At 38.6% G+C, this 21,011-nt stretch overlaps 1 protein-coding gene and 1 long non-coding RNA gene across 2 annotated transcripts in view; both read right to left on the reverse strand.

Annotated features, from left to right (window-relative positions):
• Nucleotides 1-334: 334 nt before the first annotated feature.
• LOC146433993 (uncharacterized) overlaps nt 335-21,011 on the reverse strand; it is a 30,180-nt gene continuing 9,503 nt past the window's right edge. The window contains exons 8-10 of the long non-coding RNA XR_014853621.1: nt 11,986-12,048; nt 1,138-1,196; nt 335-534 (exon numbers count right to left, since the gene is read on the reverse strand). This is a non-coding gene — a long non-coding RNA (uncharacterized LOC146433993). The remainder of the gene's footprint in view (nt 535-1,137; nt 1,197-11,985; nt 12,049-21,011) is intronic.
• On the reverse strand, nt 6,593-8,708 carry LOC146433994 (uncharacterized). Its single transcript, XM_085067308.1, has one exon. It carries the CDS (start codon nt 8,579-8,581, stop codon nt 6,593-6,595), a length of 1,989 nt encoding a protein of 662 aa, XP_084923434.1. The 5' UTR covers nt 8,582-8,708.

A 21,011-nucleotide genomic window follows, 5' to 3' on the forward strand; every position in this document is an offset into this window, starting at 1 on the left:
AAGCTTCTCACCAAACACATAAAATGCTGGTGTCATGCTGAGGGAAGAGAAGGGGAACAAAGGCCAAGCAGCTAAATCTGATACTGACAGGTCAAGATTTGTCAAGTGTGAATGGTATTGGGCAAATGGAGACAAATTCTACCTAAATTCCATACCAAGAACAGCTGGGTTTTCAATCTTTGCTTTGACAAAAGAAAATATAAGCACAAATATAATGAAGTTACAGTAAAAAATTCATTATTAATATTCAACTACCACTAGCAGATAAACATGTAGCTTAAATATCATTGATATTTGAAATAGTTATATAAAAATATTTGCACTACAAAGCATCCAAAAATAACTGTAGGCAATAGCTTGTTAGTATTGTATTCAAAGGGTTTCAGAGGAAATCTCCACCTGGTTATAGGTAGCATTTTATTGTGAACAATAGGAAAGCCAGTAATTGTACATATTTTGGATCAATCGTTGTTCTCTCCAGTAGTGCTGAGGAACTGCCAGTTCCATTGCTGAAAATGATCCTTTTAATGTAACCTCAATCAAAAGATATAATAAAAACATTGATTCTCAAATCCAGCTGTTAGTTTTCCAATAAACTCCAGATGTATCAGCTGCTATTCTTTCTCCATGAATCATATTTTGACCATGATCTCTTCGTGCGACTGCATCCTAGTGGTTTTTTATTAGTAAAAACAACACAACTTACAGATTTTCTCCTTGTGGTTTTCATTTAGCCTAATATTATTTCATTGACCTTAAGGCAGAATCTACCCTTTTATTTATTTAACCTTAGCTAGAGAGGAACAAATGCTTTTATGGTCCAGACAAGAGATCTGAATAGATTGGTACAGTGAGTATAAAGTCCACAGGGTAATCTGTAAATGTAGATTATGCTTTTCATTATAAAATACAGCTGCAAAGTACTTATATGTAAAAGCTACACTAAATTTTAACAATACAACACTGTTACAAATCTATTTTTTAAAGTGCTGGGATGTTTTCTGCTACCAAATAAATTTTTATCTGTGAAATAGAAATATGGCCCGAGAAGCCTATAAATTTGGGCTTTCCTTGGAAGGCTGTGAGATTTATCTAAATATGAATTGTAGGTAACAGCAATGACAGACTGTAACTTACCATGATTAGGTGAAGACAGTAACATCTAGAGATCTGTTTCCTTGTATTGCAGGAGTCATCTTTGTGGGAAGATAAAAAGAACAATGTAATGTATAACACACCAGGAAAATAAAACAACACTCCACTCTATGTTTTTTTCATCACTTCAAAGTAAATGTATCCCCATTTTACATTTCAGGGTGATATACAGTAAACATTTGTGGGAAGGGGTATATGTAGCAAATGTTATTGAATCTAAAAAATAATTCATGCAAAATTCACAAGAACTTCATTTTTTTTTTACTTTACTCCTCTATCATTGTTAAAAATGGTCTGTACCCTCAGTAGTGTTTCTCATCCAGCAACCTCAATATGTATGTTGTAAAGATGAATGGATGAGGTGTTAGAGTTAATGATCTGTATCATATTGCATCCATTTAGCTAAAGATATATAATCCCACACAGTTTGGTTTATATTGACTCTTATTCAAGAACTACATCTTTGAAAGGCCATCATGCTCCCCTGACAGGTTAGAAGATGAGAATAAATAAGACAATATACTCAGCTTTCTGTTTTATAGATAAAGTCTACAGGCTATTTGATAGTTTTACTTCTTTTATTTTACAGTGATATTAGAGTTATTTATTACCAAATTACAGTCATATTGCATTTTATCACTTAAAGTTTTGGTGCTTTGGAAATATTTGCATTTGATTTTATTTCTGCTAGCATAAACATATTCTGTATCTGAGAGTGCATGAGTGTATATTCTGAATACATCTGATTTCAGGGATTTTTATGCATTCCTACAAACTGCATCCTTATATATCTGTAGAATGAGATTCACCTCAAAGAAACAGTTACCACAAAGAAATGATACAACTGTAAATAAAATAATTGCAGGAAGACTTAGTATTAGATATAGTTTTTTGAATAAGAATGATTTAGTATGTTTCCTGAGCTCAGAGCTGTCCTCTGTTTCTTGGTTAATGTTGCCTTTTAGGATTACACTCTTGTGCCTCAAGTCAGATCAGGAGAAGTCATGGGTAGTTTGTGTTTGCTATTTTTTCAGATACTTTGGGTCAGCAGGGCTGGACTGGATATTCCACTTTCAGAGAGCACATTTTAACCAAACATAAAAATGAGGCTGTAAAATGAACAGTGATTTTCGTTTTCTGACCTTTGCAGTTTTTGGTTTATCTTTATCATCTGTAAAATAAGCTATAATTCCCAGTTTACTACTCTCAATAAGATAGATTTTCACAAAGCAACCATTTTCAGGTTTCATCTTAAATATGTGTTATTTTCAAAGTCTATGGTCAAATATTTATATTTATCCCATAATAAGTTCCAGGTGCCCAACACAGGAACACCAACATGCATCTAGGCAATGTAGAACAAACTGACAGCAAAGTCTTAAACATGCATTTATGGATCATCTGTGCTCTCAGCAAACCAACTCCACCAATACCTAAGTGTAATGCCAGGCAGAAATTTCAGCAATTTGTTGAGATAAACCAAACAAGTTCTACTATGGTAAAAGGAAAAATCTTCAAATTAATATCCAGCTAATAGCAAAAGGTCACTTTTCACAGTGGGTGGGAGAGAGTTAGCTATGGAGATCTACAAGTATCTGCAGGAGAACTGGTGCCAATCAGCACAGTTATTAATGATCCAGGAAAAGCCTATGCAAATTTGGATGAAATTTGCTGATGTGATAAAATTATTCAAGGTTCTACAGACAATACCTGCAAAAGCCTCAAAAGGATCTTATGATACAGAGTCCAGCCAGCCAGTTTTCTGTAATTCAGAAAAACACAGGTGCCTACAGCAGAAGAAAGAAGCAAAATGTTCATATCAAAAAGCAAATTTGAGCATAAAGCTTCTTAACACTTGTCTATAACTGCTTACTCACCTCTAGAGAAAAAAATCTCTACATAAAGCTATCATACACTTTGTCTCTTTCCTGCCCAAAAATTCAAAACTCACTGAAATAACCAAAACACCACTGCAGATGATGTGACCTGTTGGATTTTTACTTGTTCATCTACATGAGCTGCTGAGAACTCTGAAGAGTCTGGAAAAGGTGGTAACTGGGTCACAGAACATTTCCAATATATATTTTGACAGAAGACAACCTGAGCAGGATATATCAATTCGTGAAAACAGTGAAAGCCTTTGGTCTGAAAGGAATTTGCTTTCCAGTGAGTGGGTCCACTCTCCTGGCAATGTAGGCATGTAGGATTCAGCAGACTGGGACAGTCAGTGTCATTACAAGGCCTTGAACCCAGATTGCTAATTAAAAGAATCTATACTGGTTTCTTTAACCCCACATATAAATGGTGGGATGGAACCATGCCAGCTGAGTCACATTTGCCTCTATTTTCTTCTTCTACTCAAGAAAAAAATGCAAGTTCTCACTAAATTAAGAAATGAGCCCTGATGAGGTGAAATATTATGCATTCTGCTAAGCAACATCCCCATGGAAGACTCATCCTGTGTCACTCTTGCTGCTTGGCAATATTTCTTCTCTTCTACAACTTCTAAAACTTCTGTTACTGCTCTCCACTGATTTTCCCTTTCCTTCTATTTTCTCATCTCCCACTTTTCTTGATGTATTGTCTCTCATTATATCAGGGACAGAAAATTGAATCAAAATTGGTGAAGAACTTGTCTTATCAGAAATGTCATAGGCTATAGATGTTAGGTACAAAACAGCATTATTTACCCTTCTGAGCATCATGAGACTCAGACACAGTGGTAAAGCTGAGCTATGTCAGGGAAGAAAACACCTGGGCCCATAAAAGTGATGGAAGGAGAAAGAGGAGGGAATGGAACATAAAGCAACTGTGAAAGAGTAAATTGTCAACAATGCTAATCTTTTCCTTGCTAAGCGGCTGCTTACCACAAAATGCCAGGCATTTATTACAATAAAAATGGAAATTTTAAGGAATTTTATCTGAAAAACAATGGCAAATTTCATTGTGAACAGGCTTCTCCTCATTACTTTTTGCATTCATGTGGTAGACTTTCAGGAAGGAATTATGCATTTAATTTTCCAGTCGTTCATGTTTCAGTCCAACAAGTCATGCAAGTGCTACACACCTACATACAGGTTTATGCAGCTGACAACCCCTACTTTGCATTAACTAACAGAGGTACAAGATTTCCATGTACTCCTGGACAAAGTGACACTGAAGGAAATACACTCTCCGAAGAGGAGCAGGTAAATGACACCCAAAGCAGCTGCCCTGGGGAACACAGATGGGGAAAGTGGAGAGGCTGTGTCACGGTCCACTCGTAAGCAGACGCGTGATGGTTCATACCAGCTACGATCTCAGAGTGCAAAAAGGAAAAGAAAACACAAAATGCAACAAGTCAAGGGAGTTAAATTTCAATCCAAGGGGGAACTTTATTAATTTGGCCAGTAAAGCGGCCTGCGATAGAGAGAGAAAGAGAGAAAATTGGGAAAAGATGGGGAGGAAAGGGAAGGAAAGGGGCTATAGCTACCACCACGGGTCCACAGACGTCCGGCGTCCCTGGAGTCCCGTTCAGTCGGCGTTCCTTGGCCTCTGCAAAGATCGATGTGATCTTTCGGTGGGGAAGATCTTCGGAGTTCAGCCACTCCAAAGCTGTCTTTTATGCTAGTCCATACACCTGGTCCCTCCTTGCCAGCCGCCTTTGCCCCCCCTTAATTCTTGTGGAGATTTGCCAATCTCCACTTGGCAGGGTCAAGGGAGGAGTGTCCGAGGCATGGTCGGCAGGTTTTTCACAATGGGTGTCAGGGCAACGGGTGCAAAGCCTTCGTCACATACCCACATTGGCAGGCACAAGGTCTTTGTTCTGTATCAACTCAGGCAGGTGCAAAGTCTTCGTTCAGTACCACCTTAGGCAGGCACGAAGCATTCGCTCCGTATCAGCTTTGGGTAGGCACAAAGCATTCGTTCCGTACCACCTTAGGCGGGCACGAAGCATTCGCTCCGCACCAGCCTTAGGCAAGTACACAGCATTCTCTGCATAAGTCCTGCACCTGTAATTTCTGATGAGAAATGTTGAGACAGAACTCGATTCTTGGATCGACCCTTACACCACCCGGTGGCTCAACATTTATCTTCAGGACCAGTTGTCTTCTTCATGATGAGTTGTCTTCTGGGTGAGTTGTCTTTCTTTGTGATGAGGTGTCTTCTGGATGAGTTGTCTTCGGGACCACATGGTGGTAACACTAAGGATGGGGGAAGGGGAGAGAAGGGAAGGAAGGGAACAAGATAGGAAAGATTTTTACATTACTTTTTTGCCATGCAGCTTGCTCAGTATGAATCAATGTGAAATCAGATTTCAGAATTTGGTGGGAAGTGACTGGAGCTGAGTAAGAGAAGTCACACCCCATGATTTCAGTAAAATTACAAACACAAAAATTCGTATGATTATTGGTATAAGCTACTACATTTCCTACTGTGATATTACTATAAACAGTTCTTAAGCATGCACAACCTTTGCCAATATAGATTATTACAGTTTTAGGGTTAACATCAGGACGAACTTCAAAATGGCAAACTTTTTGGTCAGTGTCCAAACAAAAATCTCATGTTCTGATGGTGTTACTTTCACAGATAATTCCTAGTTGTTCCCACACAATGCAGGATTCCAGGTCTATCATTTGCCATTTATCATTCACCTTTTGGGCCCATGCTGTATGCTCGAACGGATAGAGTGTAGTTCCATTGTGGTTCAAGCCTAATGTGAAAACGGGATAAATCAAAGATACTGAAGCATTGTGAATAGTTAATGTATAAGCTGTAACAGTGTTATTAACATGATTATAGGTAAAATTTACCAACTTCCACCAAGATTGGAGGTTCTTTTCAAAATTGTTAGCACTATCCCAATTTATTTTTTTGGATTTCTGTAGGAAAAATGCCTCCTTAAAGGCTGTTGCATTTTTGTCAGATCAAAAGTTGCAGTAGCCAATTTATTCAATTTTGAGAGACCATTCTGGTTTAAATAATATCTCTGAATCAATGCTATTTAGAATCCCCAATCTAGTTCCTAAAAACACCAGTCAGGTCTCTTCGACATCCACTTTTCTGCATTCCACTTGAATTTTTTCATCAATGATTCCGGGTAGGGTTCTAACCCACTCATTTTTATCCCAGACCCAATCAGACGAATGGTAAATTTTGTCATCATGCATTACAACTAAAGCCAAATTTGGATGGTTATTTTTGGGATAATTTCTGGAAGAGCTAGAATATTCTATGAAGGCTTGAGACCAAGGCAATTCATTATTATTTTGGTTATAGGAAGAAGGTGTAATGCAGAAAAGCATGAGCAATATAATGAAAATTTTGTAGGCCATTTTCAGATTTAAGTCTTCAATTTTTATTCATATTTCTTCTATAGAAATTCTTAAAGTCCCGCGGGGTTCTCCTGCAAAAACAAAAAATAGAGACCTTGCCCTTTTCAGGCAAAAGGGAATTAAAATGATGGAACAATAAGCCAGGCATTTATTGTTTGGTGTTGGGAAAAAGGAGGGGCCACCCGGATGACTGAGGCAGGTTTATCTTGGTTGATATCCAGGCTCTCCGTTTCTTGGATAGAAAGGTTCTTTGAGGCTTCTTCTGGTACAGAAAACACATCACAGAAATGGTCAATCTGTGCATCGACTTCAATGAAAGCCAGACTTACCATAAACAAGCCTTTCTCCCAAGCAGTATACCTTTTCTCAGCATCCTTAAAGCTGCGAGAATAAAATCCCACAATAGCTGTTATTAACACATCTCCTTTTTCTGTTTTGGTGAGCTGTTTAACATAGATCCATTCTCCATTTCCCTGCCCACCACTAGGAAATGGAGATCCTAGTTTCCCTGTTCTGGAGAAAAAGGTTTGCTTTGATGTCTTGTCTGCACCATCCACGAAAGGGGGGGCAGAAGCTGCGACGGGTGCACTTTCTTTCACAGAGGAAGGTGGTTTTGTCACACGCCACTGAGTTACCAGTTTGCACAATTTTTCTAAAGGTAAACCATCCATCAAATCTCTAGGAATTCCTTTTTTAAGTCCTAAACGCCACCAATCAAGTTGGACAGAAAGGGGTTTAGGCTGTGACAGTTCCTTGGCAACATCCATAGTTTTGCTGGGGCAGGGCAGTGCATTTTTAACTCCTACTTGCTGGATACCTCTTGATGTCTCTTCTAGAGGCTTTATCAGACAGTATTTTCTACTGTAATCAACTAATTCTTGTGTTACCTCCCCCCATGTCCAGACTTTAGGTCTAGGGTGAGGTCTGTTACCTGGTAGGACTGGTGTTGAAAAGTCAGAGGAATTTGTGTAAGAGTCTGTACTGGTACTGCCTGTATTTCTGCTATTATCACCTCTGCACATAAAAATCTGCGACCGCTCCACAGGACTCGTTGATGCTGTGGTCTTCTGGGGACTTGTCTCTGTGGTTTTGAGTGATTCAGGCAGTCCCCTTATTAAGGCAGTCATAATTTCAGGGTTAACAGATAACATCATTGGTAATTCACATCCAAGAATTAGTTTTCTCTCATGTATCATTTGTAGGCAAGCAGCTTTGTGTACACTTTCTAGTAATTGGTCAGCTGTGCCTGTTATTGCCAAGGGGTCTCCCCTGTCCAGAGGGTTTAACCCTCCAGCCCAGTGAGCAGCACGCTGAGTTGGAGACCATGGGGCACGGCGATCACCTGTTGTTAAGAAAACTCCGTGGCCCCAGTAACCCTCAGCCTCCTTTTCACTCAATTGTATTTGGTCACCCCCAGTTAAAGACACATATTCTGTTTCAGATTCTTTGATAAGATGCCCATATTCCCTTTTGAACTTGGCTAGTTTAGTGGCAGAATTGGGCGTTTCCTTGGTGGTTATGTGGGGGTCTGTATCTTCATCATTAGGGTAAGAAAATTCAGTTTTGAATAAGGGTCTTAAATAAGGGGGATTTTCATCAAATTTTTTCATCTGTTCCAATTCCTTCTGTGGATACATCAGGTTAATTGATCCTGATGATGCTATATTCTGTGAACTAGTGTTCTGTGAATTAGTGTGATTTACTTCAAGAGCAACCCTTAAGGAATGGTTTTCTTCTTCCTTGTGCTCTAATTCCTTTTCCAGTTTGGAAATTGTTGTTTGGTGACAGAGCACCAGGTTTTCTAAGGATTCTATGATTTTTCCTTCATTACTACGCTGCCTATGATGGTCTTCAATGGCTGCGATCAAGCTGGCACCCAAAACAGAACAGACTATTGTCTTGCTTTTTCCTGGTAGTAAAAACTTAACCTTAGCCTCATTCTGTAGCAGAGAAATCCGATCTACTATACTCTGCATATTTTTCCAATTCTCTCGAGCCCAATCTTCCCCAATAGGAGAGGGTCGAGCACCATATTTAGCCAAAAATGTAAATAATACATTTTTATCATCCACCAACTGAGAATCTCTCTTCTCCTGTTTGCCAGACATCTTTCTCCTTATCCTGACTCAGAAATAAAACCAACAACAAAACCAACAACAAAAACAACTCAAATCCACTTGAGAAACATTTCTCTCTATCCTGATTCAGAAACCAGACAACCTAAAAACAATATAACAACAAAAAACAGCTCAAAATCTATCCTGCAACAAAACAACTCCAAAAACAATGCAACAACAACAGCTCAAAATTCACTTGAGAAACAAATTCTTAATCTTAAAACAAAACAACTTCAAAAACAACAAAAAACAGCTCAAATCTACTTGAGAAAGTTAGATACTTGCCAATGGCCACTCTTACCCTTTCTCAGGTGTCACTAAAACAAAAATTTAACTCCCCTTCTTTTTGCACTCTAAGTTCTGATAGCCGGAATCCCAATAGAGTCCTCAAAAAATGAGTTTCGAGGGGTTTTGTCCCTCAGCCTCTATCAGGATCCTGTCCGTGACGCCAATTTATGTCACGGTCCACTCGTAAGCAGACGCGTGATGGTTCATACCAGCTACGATCTCAGAGTGCAAAAAGGAAAAGAAAACACAAAATGCAACAAGTCAAGGGAGTTAAATTTCAATCAAAGGGGGAACTTTATTAATTTGGCCTGTAAAGCGGCCTGCGATAGAGAGAGAAAGAGAGAAAATTGGGAAAAGATGGGGAGGAAAGGGAAGGAAAGGGGCTAGAGCTACCACCACGGGTCCACAGACGTCCGGCGTCCCTGGAGTCCCGTCCAGTCGGCGTTCCTTGGCCTCTGCAAAGATCGATGTGATCTTTCGGTGGGGAAGATCTTCGGAGTTCAGCCACTCCAAAGCTGTCTTTTATGCTAGTCCATACACCTGGTCCCTCCTTGCCAGCCGCCTTTGCCCCCCCTTAATTCTTGTGGAGATTTGCCAATCTCCACTTGGCAGGGTCAAGGGAGGAGTGTCCGAGGCATGGTCGGCAGGTTTTTCACAATGGGTGTCAGGGCAACGGGTGCAAAGCCTTCGTCACATACCCACATTGGCAGGCACAAGGTCTTTGTTCTGTATCAACTCAGGCAGGTGCAAAGTCTTCGTTCAGTACCACCTTAGGCAGGCACGAAGCATTCGCTCCGTATCAGCTTTGGGTAGGCACAAAGCATTCGTTCCGTACCACCTTAGGCGGGCACGAAGCATTCGCTCCGCACCAGCCTTAGGCAAGTACACAGCATTCTCTGCATAAGTCCTGCACCTGTAATTTCTGATGAGAAATGTTGAGACAGAACTCGATTCTTGGATCGACCCTTACAGGCTGGAGCCTCTTGGCTTTTATCAGCTCTTTACATCCTTTTGCTTCAATGATGTTCTGATAGTTTGATCCAAATTCTCCCTGTGTTTAGTGATGAACTGCATCATGTCAGACACCATGCTCTAGGCCTTCCTTACACAAGAGCTGCTGCACCCAGGGAATGCAGTCCTGCTCTAACACAGCCCTGCTCTGCTTCTGTTACAGCAGAATAAATCTGTTTGGGTTTATGATAAAAAACAACGTGCAGCATGCTCAACTACGGCTGCACTGTTTTTAAATCTGTTCCATGAAACTTTATGATTTGGTATTTTCATGGTTAGACTGGAGGGTTTGATGAAATGCCCTGTGAGTGAATGGAGGCCAGTGAAGATGAGCAAAGGTGGAAGCTTACACTGCCAGGAGCTGGAACTGGGACTCTGTTTTGTAGTAATTCCCCTGGAGCAGTGGTTTGATATTAGTTTAGAAATTCTATCTGTTCACATTTAAATTAATCTAGAAAAAACTGACAAGCAGCAAAGAGAAAAAGAAGGTAAAATGAGGGAAATCTGAGCTTATGCAGAGAGACCCATTAGCGTTCCATACTGAAAACTTTATCATGCACAGATACCCTTAATATTACTTCCATATGTTATAGAAAAGGGAAAAATGGAAGAAATTTAATTGGACCACAGCAGAAAGAGATTTTTAGAAGCATAAATACAAAATCATACTTAAAATTTTGCTATAAATGAAATATTTATATCAGTATATCTGCATTATTTCCATATTTTCTGAATAAATATTACGACAAAGAACATATCAACATTGCACATTCTAGTCTATCACTACAACTGCTGGCTAATTTTATTTGAATGCTACTCTGTCATCAGAGTATGGTTCAATTACAGTTATATGTACATAAACATAGCTGTTGCTTAGCATTTAGTACATTCTTGCCTTATGTTCAGTGAGGGGTTTTTTCATTCAAATATTTCTCTATGTCCTTTCAGCTGCCCTGGTGAATTATTATAGTCAACATCACCATCAGGTCTTTCTGCTGCTTTTACCTCTAATTTTATCTTCAACTTTAACCTTTTGTTGCTTCTTGCTCATCTGCACAGACTGAACAGAAGTCATGAGGCTTCTTCCTGTAAAGCCCTCTGGAATTAACCTTGCTGCCCTCCCCAGACTATTAACTAATATTTTCACCCCTTCCCCTCGAACTGGAATTGTTGTTATCTCTTTGTCTGTGGTCATCACATTGGAAACCTCATCCTTAATATCTGCTGTAGACACCAGAGATCACTATCTTGCTTGCTTTTGGACGAGATAACACAGTTTACACACCCTCAATCTTTGTTTTCCTTTACATTAAAAAAGGGTTTCTGGCCCCTGTCACGAGGCCTCTCAAAGCTGATCTTGCATTCTTTTCTGATCAACTCTCAATGCAGTTAAACATGCACAATCTGTGATTTTCTACTGCTCTGAGGAAAATCTCAAAACTGCTTTTATGCCTCATGGCTTTCAGATTTACAAAAGAGAAGTCCTTCTCCATTTTATCCTCTTTCATGTTCTCCCAAGGGCTGAACACATTCATTTTCTACCCCTAATTTGTCTTTTTAAGCCAGTCATATTCTGTCTCACCACCTTTTAGCTTGCAATAAATAAATATATTTATACACCTCATGCCACTGCCTGATATGTGGGCTGTTGGCACATACCAACAAGGCGGGTTGGCTTCCAGTTGCAATTTAAACTATCTGTGTTTGTTGCAGAGTTTTGGTTTACTTTTCCACAGCCCAAGCAGATGAGAGTTTTGCATGTGAACAAGTATTTTATATATTTTCCCCTCTTATTTAGTTAGGAATCACTATCAATATAACCAATCACAGAAAACTTTATTTTTTACCATTTGCTACAGTTTCCTAGAACTTTTTCCATCTAGAAAGAAACAGATGACTAAGCCCACTTTAAGTGGGATGGTATAAAACTAGAATTGTTTTTTGTTTTCATTTTCCTACCCAGTGATGTATCAGCCCTGTAAAGAGTGAAGTTCCAGAGTCTATGCCCATAAAATGAAAAGAGGACAGGCAAACAAAAGCAGACAGAAGGAAATGAACAAACACATACTGAAAATGGAATTAGAGGGTAGAATTACCTTTTGGTCTGCTATTCTGAGAAGTCCCTGATGTAGAGGGAATGATTTTCTTTCCATGGAATCCTACAGAAACACAGAAGTTTGCCTACTTGTTAAATCCAAAAGGTTAAGTAAAGTGTTATGAAGCCAATTCAAAATTCAAGACTAATTTAGATTCCCTGAAATAATCCTTATGACCACAGCAGTACCCTCTTTTTATATGTTTGCCCAAATAATAGTTATAATGAAGTCAGCAATAATTTTAAAACTTTTCCTGTCAGGAGAGGATTTTATGCTCAGTCCTGAAGAATGGCACTTGAATGCCAGAGTAAAGGGCATCCCTACAAGATACTAAATCAATGAATTGATACAGAAAAGCTGAATTAGGAATTTGAAAATGTCTTAAAGATTAAGAGAGTGTTTTAGAGAGGAAAAACTGGAAACAATTAAAGAAGATTGCAAATTACAGAAAGAACAGTCTGAAAGAAATCATGCATAGTATAAAAGATTGACTAAAAGACATAAAAAAGGAAGACAAAGGAAAGCAGATGAAAAGAAAAAAAAGAAAAGCCCTTATAGGCACAGTAAGCTATTATAGCTCTATTGATTCATGGAGGGTTAGCTTTATTCCAAAGTTTGCCATCTCTCATTTTTGTGGTGGATTTAGCCACTCTCAATAAAACATGAGCCTGTTGTGCTGCCCTTGAGCACATGCAGTTGGGGCATTGAGCCTTCAGCCCCTCAGAAGAGGAACTGATGATGCTGAGCTCTGTGAGCACAGCTCCTCCCCAGGTACCACCATCACCCAGGAGGCTTCATCCTGGTGAACCCTCAGCTCTGGGACAGGAACCTCATCCTGGTAAACCTGGTGAACCCTCAGCTCTGGGACAGGAAGCTGGCACAGTGCAATTGCTGTGCTGCTTTGATTTCAGCAATTCTCTTCCTTCTTCTACCTTTTACTCCTGCTGGCAGTGAGTGAACAGGAGCTTCTGGAGATTCCTCAGCAAAACAGGAAGGTGCAAATGGACTGATTGTTAATCATGCTAAACTCCTGCACACCCTCCTAGGATCCATGCCAGCTCCTGCCAGGGTGGGGTGAAGGGAGTTTAGATCTGTCAGACTTTCCAAGATCTTCTGTCAGTCAGCCGAGATATAATGGGCTTCTCCAGGCAGCAAATGGATATAATCAGGCTTCTTATCGTCACTTTAAAAGTAGACAGTAATTTCAGAAATCCCTAAAACATATCCTAAGTTTTTATATTGACAGCTACATTGCTTTGGAGAAAAAAAACTTCTCTCAGAACCAAGAGGGTTTTAACTTTTACTTATGAATGACTTCATACCTGACTTCTGTATTTTTAAATGTATGTGCCTCTAAGGTAGAAGACGTAAAATCTAAAATAATTACTAAGCCTTATAGCCAAAAGGAAAAAAAAAATATTAGACTCAGACTTCTGTGCTGGAACTTTAACCTATCAGAATTACATCAGGCTCAGGTTTTCACACTGGCCAGGAACATGCTATAGCATGCTGAATAGGATTCTTTATCTAACAGTGACACCTTAGAGTGTTAAATTACAAAATAATTTTCAAGTCCAACTACTGGAAAAACTGCCTCCACTTGGGTTAGTCACAGTTCACAAGCAGGAGCAATTTTACCATTTTATACTTTCAGTGACATCTTCTTTTAATATTTTTTTTTAAAAACTCTGTCTCCTAGAGTTTTTGTCCTATGCTGTTGCTAGAGGATTTAAACTTTAAATGTCAAAGTCTATCAGGAATGAAAATGTTCCTGTGGAAAGGTGAATCAACTCATGCATTAAGGAAAGCATGACATGAAGAAAACCTTTATGTTCAGAAAAAAACTAAATCTGGGTCTATTGATAAAATAAATGCTCAGTTCCAATGTTTGATTTTCAGCCATAATTAATATGATGGTACTGATCATAGAGACAAAGATAGGAGCATGAATAAATGCTTTTGAGGGGCAAGCAACAAGGTTTGCAAAATAGACAGATGCTAATTAACAAATAATAAACTAACTGAATAAGTATCCTTATATGGGGTGAAAAGAACATTCATTTTAAATAAACAGTATTGTCCCAATAATTCATACTGGGGGGGTTTAAAACAATTTAATATGTTCAAAGAGTCACTCAGGGTTTCTCAAGGATGTATGAATCTATGAAGAGAGACTTTTATGGGAAATAATTTAAGCAGCACAATGTCACTGGACTGAACTTTTACTTTTCCTGGAGTTGGTGACAATTTTTTCACCTGTCTTGATCAAAAATCTACTGTTCTTCATTTCTGCACAAACTGAATTAAAGATGTAACTCTAATCACAGAATTAATTCATTTTATATTTACAATGGGTAGTTTCACTACAGAATCTGCAGTAAATTTTGGAATATAAATTACTGTCTGACTTCATAATTATATAATTACATTCTAATGGTCTAGATTGGTTTCAGTGTTTGATTGTACTGCTTACTCTACATTTAACAAACATTACTGCATTTAAAAGACTAGATATTTCATATCTATTAAGATATATTTCTTAATGGAAAATAGCATCTCTAATACATAGTGGAACATCATATTTCCCACAGCAACCTAATACAGAGAAATATTTCATCTGATGTTACCAAATAAAAATTTGACCAAATACTGAATATCATTATTAAATTCTAACTGCTGCTAGTTAGCAAGATGAACCTCAATAAGTTCATGCCAGTTGACTGTGGCTGTGCCAAGAGGCAAGGTCAGTAAGGAAGAGTCCCAGAGCTGCATTTGAGCTGCAGATGCAAACTGTGAAAGTCAGACCAGCCCTGGAGCTCCCCTTGGTATCTGTCTGCCTGCTGGGAGGGCCAAGGGAGGCTTTCTGTTTCCTGCCTTTGCTCAGTATCCTCCTCCTGTCCCAAGCTTATAGATGATCAAATGAGCTGTATTCTGCTGCTCAGCATGTGCAGGGGATTATATCTGTTTATATTTGCTATAGGTCCCCCTGAAGACTTGGGTATGGAAGTACTGCAAGCATAATAAACATAGAAATAAACATAAATCTCAGATGTTACATAACCATAAAATCTATGCTGTTGCTTACATGGCAGCAAGAACTTGGTGACCTAGTAAAAGTTACATCTGTGGATCTGTGTTTGAACATTTCACTGAATGAGGATTGTTCCCCATGTCATGACCTATATAAACAATTCTGCATCCAGCCAACAATGGCTCCAATTTGTTTTTCAGTTCTACCACCATATATATGTATGTATTGGATGCAAGAGGGTAGAAAAAACCTGCTCAGTGCTGTAACTTTATCTGCCCTGACCAGATCTACCAGAGCTTGCTGGCTTAGAGCTTTCAGGCACTCGAGTGACCTCCCTGCTCTAACAGTGATTGTATTCTGCAAATCTTGCCCTTCTGCCACATTCTTTCCATTTTGCATCCTTTGTCTGCCCTTTGGACACTTTCTAATACATGAATGGACCAGTTATATGATGCACCTTAGCACAGAACAAAATGTGGCCACTTCTTTGCCTCTTATTTCAGCTTGTCCTTGTTATTTTCTTTTAAAATCACTCTCTGCAAAGAAGTGAAGAAAAACGCTATTTGGAGACCCAGAATATCCTGTAGGTCACAATGCTTAAGCAAAGTACTGCAGGTTTTGCAGTCAATCACAACTGCACATTGTAACAGAGAAAATGAGGGCAGAAATCTCACTGCATCCTCCAATGCCTGGGTATTCCCTCCATGGAAAACGAGCCATGGCACACTCTGACACACGCCAGCTTGGATAAATGCTGTGTGTTGTCATCATATGGACAACCACAAGGATTTTCAGCCCCCACATGTGGGATGTAAGAGTAACAGAGAAGTCATTTATGTATAAAATTTCCAAGTGTGCTGTAGGCAATTCATCTCCTGCTTCCCTCTCTAACCCTACGAGGTTTAAAAGGCTGATATACATTTTACATCCTTTCATCATTCATGAGGTAGGAGCATAGAAAATATCAGTATTCTCAGGTCTAGTACTCGTATGACATTGCAGACCCCAGCACCATTCCCTGGGTTCAAGACAAGTTCAGATTTTCAACCTTTAAAGAGATTAGGCTCATGGTATTGTAGAAGGCTGGTTATTTGACATTTATACTTGAGTGATAGAAACACACATTTAAGTGTTTGCCTTAAAACAAAGAGAAAAACCAAATTTTCTGACTAAACACAAAGTGCACCTGTGATCTCAAAAAATCCCTCCCAAGCTGATTAAACATTCATTAATTCCGTGATTGACAAAATATTTTACTTAGGCCAGGCATGAAAGACCTAGACTAGTCCCAACTTTTATACATTATATACACAGCACACAACTATGATTATAAATCTCCTCTAGATGCAACAGCTAAAGATCTTACTAGCACTCTGTTATTTTGAGAAAAGAGAAGGAAGAAAGGAAATCTTGGTCAGTGAGCTCACCTGTGCCTGACAAATTACCTCATCCATTGCCACTAATATGGGCTTACCAAACTGAATTCATTTCTTTGCCACCATGATCTTCTTTCTAGTCCAGAGATCAAGGTCATGTTACCCCCACAGAACATCAACCAGATGTGTATTACTCTTCATGAGATGTCCTAATTCTTATTCTTGAGGCAGTAGCCACTAGTGGCCTATTAACTATTATATATTATAAAATCTTTCATATATTTCTGTCATTTACAGCCCTACAAACTGCCCTTGCACAATGTAGTAATATATAAGGCTTTGGAAACTGACCTCTAAAGAATATTAAATAGCTGCGTGGCAGCTAAAAAGCAATTATCTCTGTGACTATTTAGATATACCTAAGTAATTTTTAGCATTTGTAGTGTTGGTAATGATCCCTCTTGGTGCTTTGATATACCAAATCATGGCTAATCTATGCTCACTTCTTTGTGTTACAAATGAAAATGTGTTTGCGTTGATATAAATACTAGACAAAACTAAATTAATACCTTATTATTTTCAAGCTTATACATGCAAAGCTACTTGGAGCTGTCACTTTCTTTTCTATGATCTAATTACAAAGCCTAGAGGGATAGAGAGAGGAAAGCAAGTATTTGAGGAAATGGGATATACATGCTCCAAGGGTAGTCATGAGCTCCACAGGCTTGCAGGAGCAAAGCCCACCAAGTTTAAAAGAGGTTAACATCAGCAGAATGTGTAGAAACGATAATAAATATCTAACTACAAATGAAAAAAAGCATCCCAGGAGAGCAGTGCAACTGCTATGTGGCTGAACCTGTGTAGGAATAGCTATTTTATGCATTGTTAACAGAATGAGTAGTGAAGGAAATTTGTGTACCAAGCCTGTGCTCCCTTTGTTGCCCCCACGCCCAGCAGGACTCAACTTTGCTGCCACACTGACAGGAGTGACAAGCTGAATCCTATTTCTAATGAAACCACCTGTCTTTAATGGTAACAGGCAATTTCTCAGAGATTTTACTCCCAGTTAGTGATTCTCCTGTTCTGCATAGATTTTTAAGCATGCCTGGAGACAAATTCTATCCAAGTAATAAAGATAATCTCAGGTGGTTTGAAGGAGACTAGGAGAAATAGGAATAATTATGTTTTATACGATCAGCTAGAGTAGCATTTAAAAAAAGTAGTATCATGTAAAAGGAAGTAGTCAACTTATAAAATTCTACCTGGGGTAAAAATGATCCATTATGCAGTAATCATGTAGTATGATTCCTCCCAGCAAGGCCTAGATCAAGGACTAAATCTTCCCTAAATTTAGATGAAAAGGGGATAGAATTGTCCAGGGTTCTCCATTCCAGTACACAACGTAATCATTTTTACCAAAGTTGCCACACAAATATTTAAACTACCTGTACAATCTATAGAACTATGCATGATTTAAATGTTTTCCAAACTTCAGAAATTAGCATTGCAACTTTGCAGCTCCTAAGCAAGTTACTTCTACAATAATAGAAATTTAAAACTCTGTGGAAGGATATGTTCGAAATTGCCTGTTCAAAGAAATTTATGATTTTATTATAGCTGCATATTGACTATTCCTACAATAACCTGAAGGCAGAACCAAACAGTTTATTTATTCAAACTGCAAATGAAATCGGGCAAGAAAAGTAATTAGCAAGCAACAAAAAATAATGGAAAAGCACCATAAAAGCGGTTTTGAATTTATGTGGGTTGTCAGATAGTTAGAAAAATAACAGCTTAAATTTAAAAAGATCAACTTTTTCTTTTGGTTTTTTTTACACACAGCATATACAGACTAACCATGAAGCTGGTTTTGAAAAAGCCCAGAAATCACAGAGTACTCTGCACATTGCCCAGCCACTGCTGCTTATGAGTGGAAATGTTACCTCAAGAATCAGAGGAGCTCCTACTGCCAACCCTGGGTGATAGATTCAAGCAATACTAATAATATTCTGTCTAAAAGACACTAATTTTCTGAAATACAGATTCTGTGGAGGGTTCTTCCCAGTATTTAATTTTTATATTAATAGGCTACATTTCTTGTCTGTGAAAATGAAAACTTCTTGTAGCTATAAAGTTTTCTGTAGGCTGATGGTCTGCTCCATTTTCCTCTTACATGTATCCCTATCCAGCTAACCCTGAGCTCCAGCCCTGCTCCAGCTTGGGCATGGTCATGCTCCAGAACCAGCAAGCTCAGTTCATCCCCTTTGACTTCCTTTAGCTTCAAGTTCCACATTGCTACCTAACCTCCTTACTATCCAAGGAAGGACTCCAATTTCCCAAATAGACAACAGTTCCTCAAATTTCTAAACAAAGTTTAAGTTAAAATTCGGTATTTTGGGGAAAAATATGAGTGTCATTTCATGTAGTAATGTTGCTTGTCCCCAGTTAATCCATTCTCCCTTCTAGTATCAATCCTTGCCTTACCTGTTCAAACCCTTTCATCCCAGTTCTAAACCTGCCCTTTCAGCCTTGGTTTCCATCCCCTCCCAGCTGGTTTCCATTCCCTGTGTCTGCAGCCCCTGGCTGTGCTGCACTGACCCCTGGTGCTGCCAATCCTTTCCCGGCTCTGGCACTCGCTCCAGCTGGGGAGGCCATGGACAGGAGGCTGCTGGCCATGGGGAAAACGCGCCACAGAACCTCAGGCCAACTCAAGCCCAAACAGCTCAAGGGGCCCTGCTGTGACAGGAGTGAAAAATGCACAAGCAGTGGCAAAAAAAATAATGTTTTTTTAAAACTATGCTAAAACCTTTTCAAAAGACACTCTGCTTTAATGGGACTCTGATTTTCCCCTGGCCTTACCAAGTAATCAATGTATGGTTTTACCCATGCTTCCCTCTATCCCCTAACTGCAGTGATATCTTTATAAATATTTTCCTACTGATTAATGCAGCTATGAATTTCAGAATGCTCAAGGTAAAAGCAGCCAGAAACAGCTGGATTATCACTTTGGCAGTTCCTTTTTTGCATGGTCACTTTGCTCTCAGCGTGGAAAGAGAGCAAATAATGCCTATTACTACCTTAATGAATAAGCCCCCAGTGAGGACATAATCACAATTTCAAAAATAAAAGGGTGAATTCTTATACTTATTTTGGATATTTTTATTCCTTTTAACTGACTGGTCTCTTATACCATATTTTACTAGCAAGGCATATAATTTGTTTCCTTTTAAAATCTGAAGCAGAATGTTCCTGAATAACATAAAACCCAAACTACAACCCCCACCATGCAGCTATGAACTGTAAAATCAAAGTTTTCAGTAAGTGTTAGAATTTCACTAAAAATCATTGTAGGTTTTTGTCTTTGATTTTTATAAAATATACTATAGCAATCAATGTGATTCAATGTCCAAAAGTCTTGAAAAATCTGTAATCATGAGAATTTGAAACACAAGAATGGAAAGAAAAGAAGGAAGGAAGAAAGAAAGGATAAAAAAATTATTGCTTCTGATACTATGTATTATATCAGTACTTGCAGTTCAGTGACCAGTCATTTGTCTGAAGCAAATGTCTAAAACAAAACAGCTAAGACCCTCTTCCTATAAAAAGAGGAGTGAGGAATCAAACTAAATATTTTAGATTTTAAGATTCTTCTAAAACAATCTGAGGATTTTAAAAAACCCAAACACATTAAAAAAAATTTAAAAGGCACCAAACCCCAAAAGAAACACAATATATAGAAAATACCAACATTCTTTCAGAACAGAAAAATATCAGCTGCTCCTGTAATATTTTATAGTCTTACAATTCCTTCTCCTTTGAAAAATAGTGACAGAAAAAAAGCACTCTAACTGCAACAACAATAAGGTGAATAATCCTTACACAGACAGAGTCTACTTAAAAGCAGAGAAGATTATAGAAATATTTTAGCCCAGGCCAAGACTGCACTCTTGAAAAGGATTGCTTAGTTATCCTCATATCATACAGTTGCTTTTGCATCACAGAGTGAGCTTAGAGGAAACAGAAATGAAATATATTCTCTTTCCACTTGAAGCTTAACCAGACATGGTCCAGGGAACAATTCTCTCTGAACAGACAACACTGGGTGGAGTCTGAAGTAACTCACACGAAACTGGCACAAGGTGGCCACTGGCTCCACCACACAGGTACTGCTCCAAATCACTTACAGATGTAGATAAAATCAGCAATATTTTTGCTTCCAACATGCACAAATTGGGAAATTCCTTCCCACGCACTATGAGATGGCAGCTTGTATTTTGGACTGAATTGTACGAAGTTTCTACCTGATACATTCTATTTCTTCTCAAATACTTTCATGGGGACTTTCTCAATCTTTGCCAATGGCAGAATAGAAGTAGTTGGGTACTCATGTCTGCCAGGTTACTGAATTTGGTTATTTGGGTATTTAATCTAAAATAATCTCACTTTAATCTCCCAGTATATACATTCTAAGGCAAAAGAAGTAGCAAAGGAATTTAAAAACTCCCTAACTTTTCAGATGCTCTGATTTTCCATTATTTAAGTTCACAAACAGATGAAAGTTAGTTGCATTTAAGTCCACAATTAAGTTCTTTACTTGAAAGAAGTCTGAGAATAACTCT

This window comes from Lichenostomus cassidix, chromosome 8 (assembly GCF_008360975.1).
Source record: "Lichenostomus cassidix isolate B80296 chromosome 8, HeHo_3.0, whole genome shotgun sequence".
NCBI lineage: Eukaryota > Metazoa > Chordata > Aves > Passeriformes > Meliphagidae > Lichenostomus > Lichenostomus cassidix.

Excerpts from the sequence above, each read along its gene's own strand:
- LOC146433994 (XM_085067308.1), bottom strand. The coding sequence starts at position 8,581 with ATGTCTGGCAAACAGGAGAAGAGAGATTCTCAGTTGGTGGATGATAAA.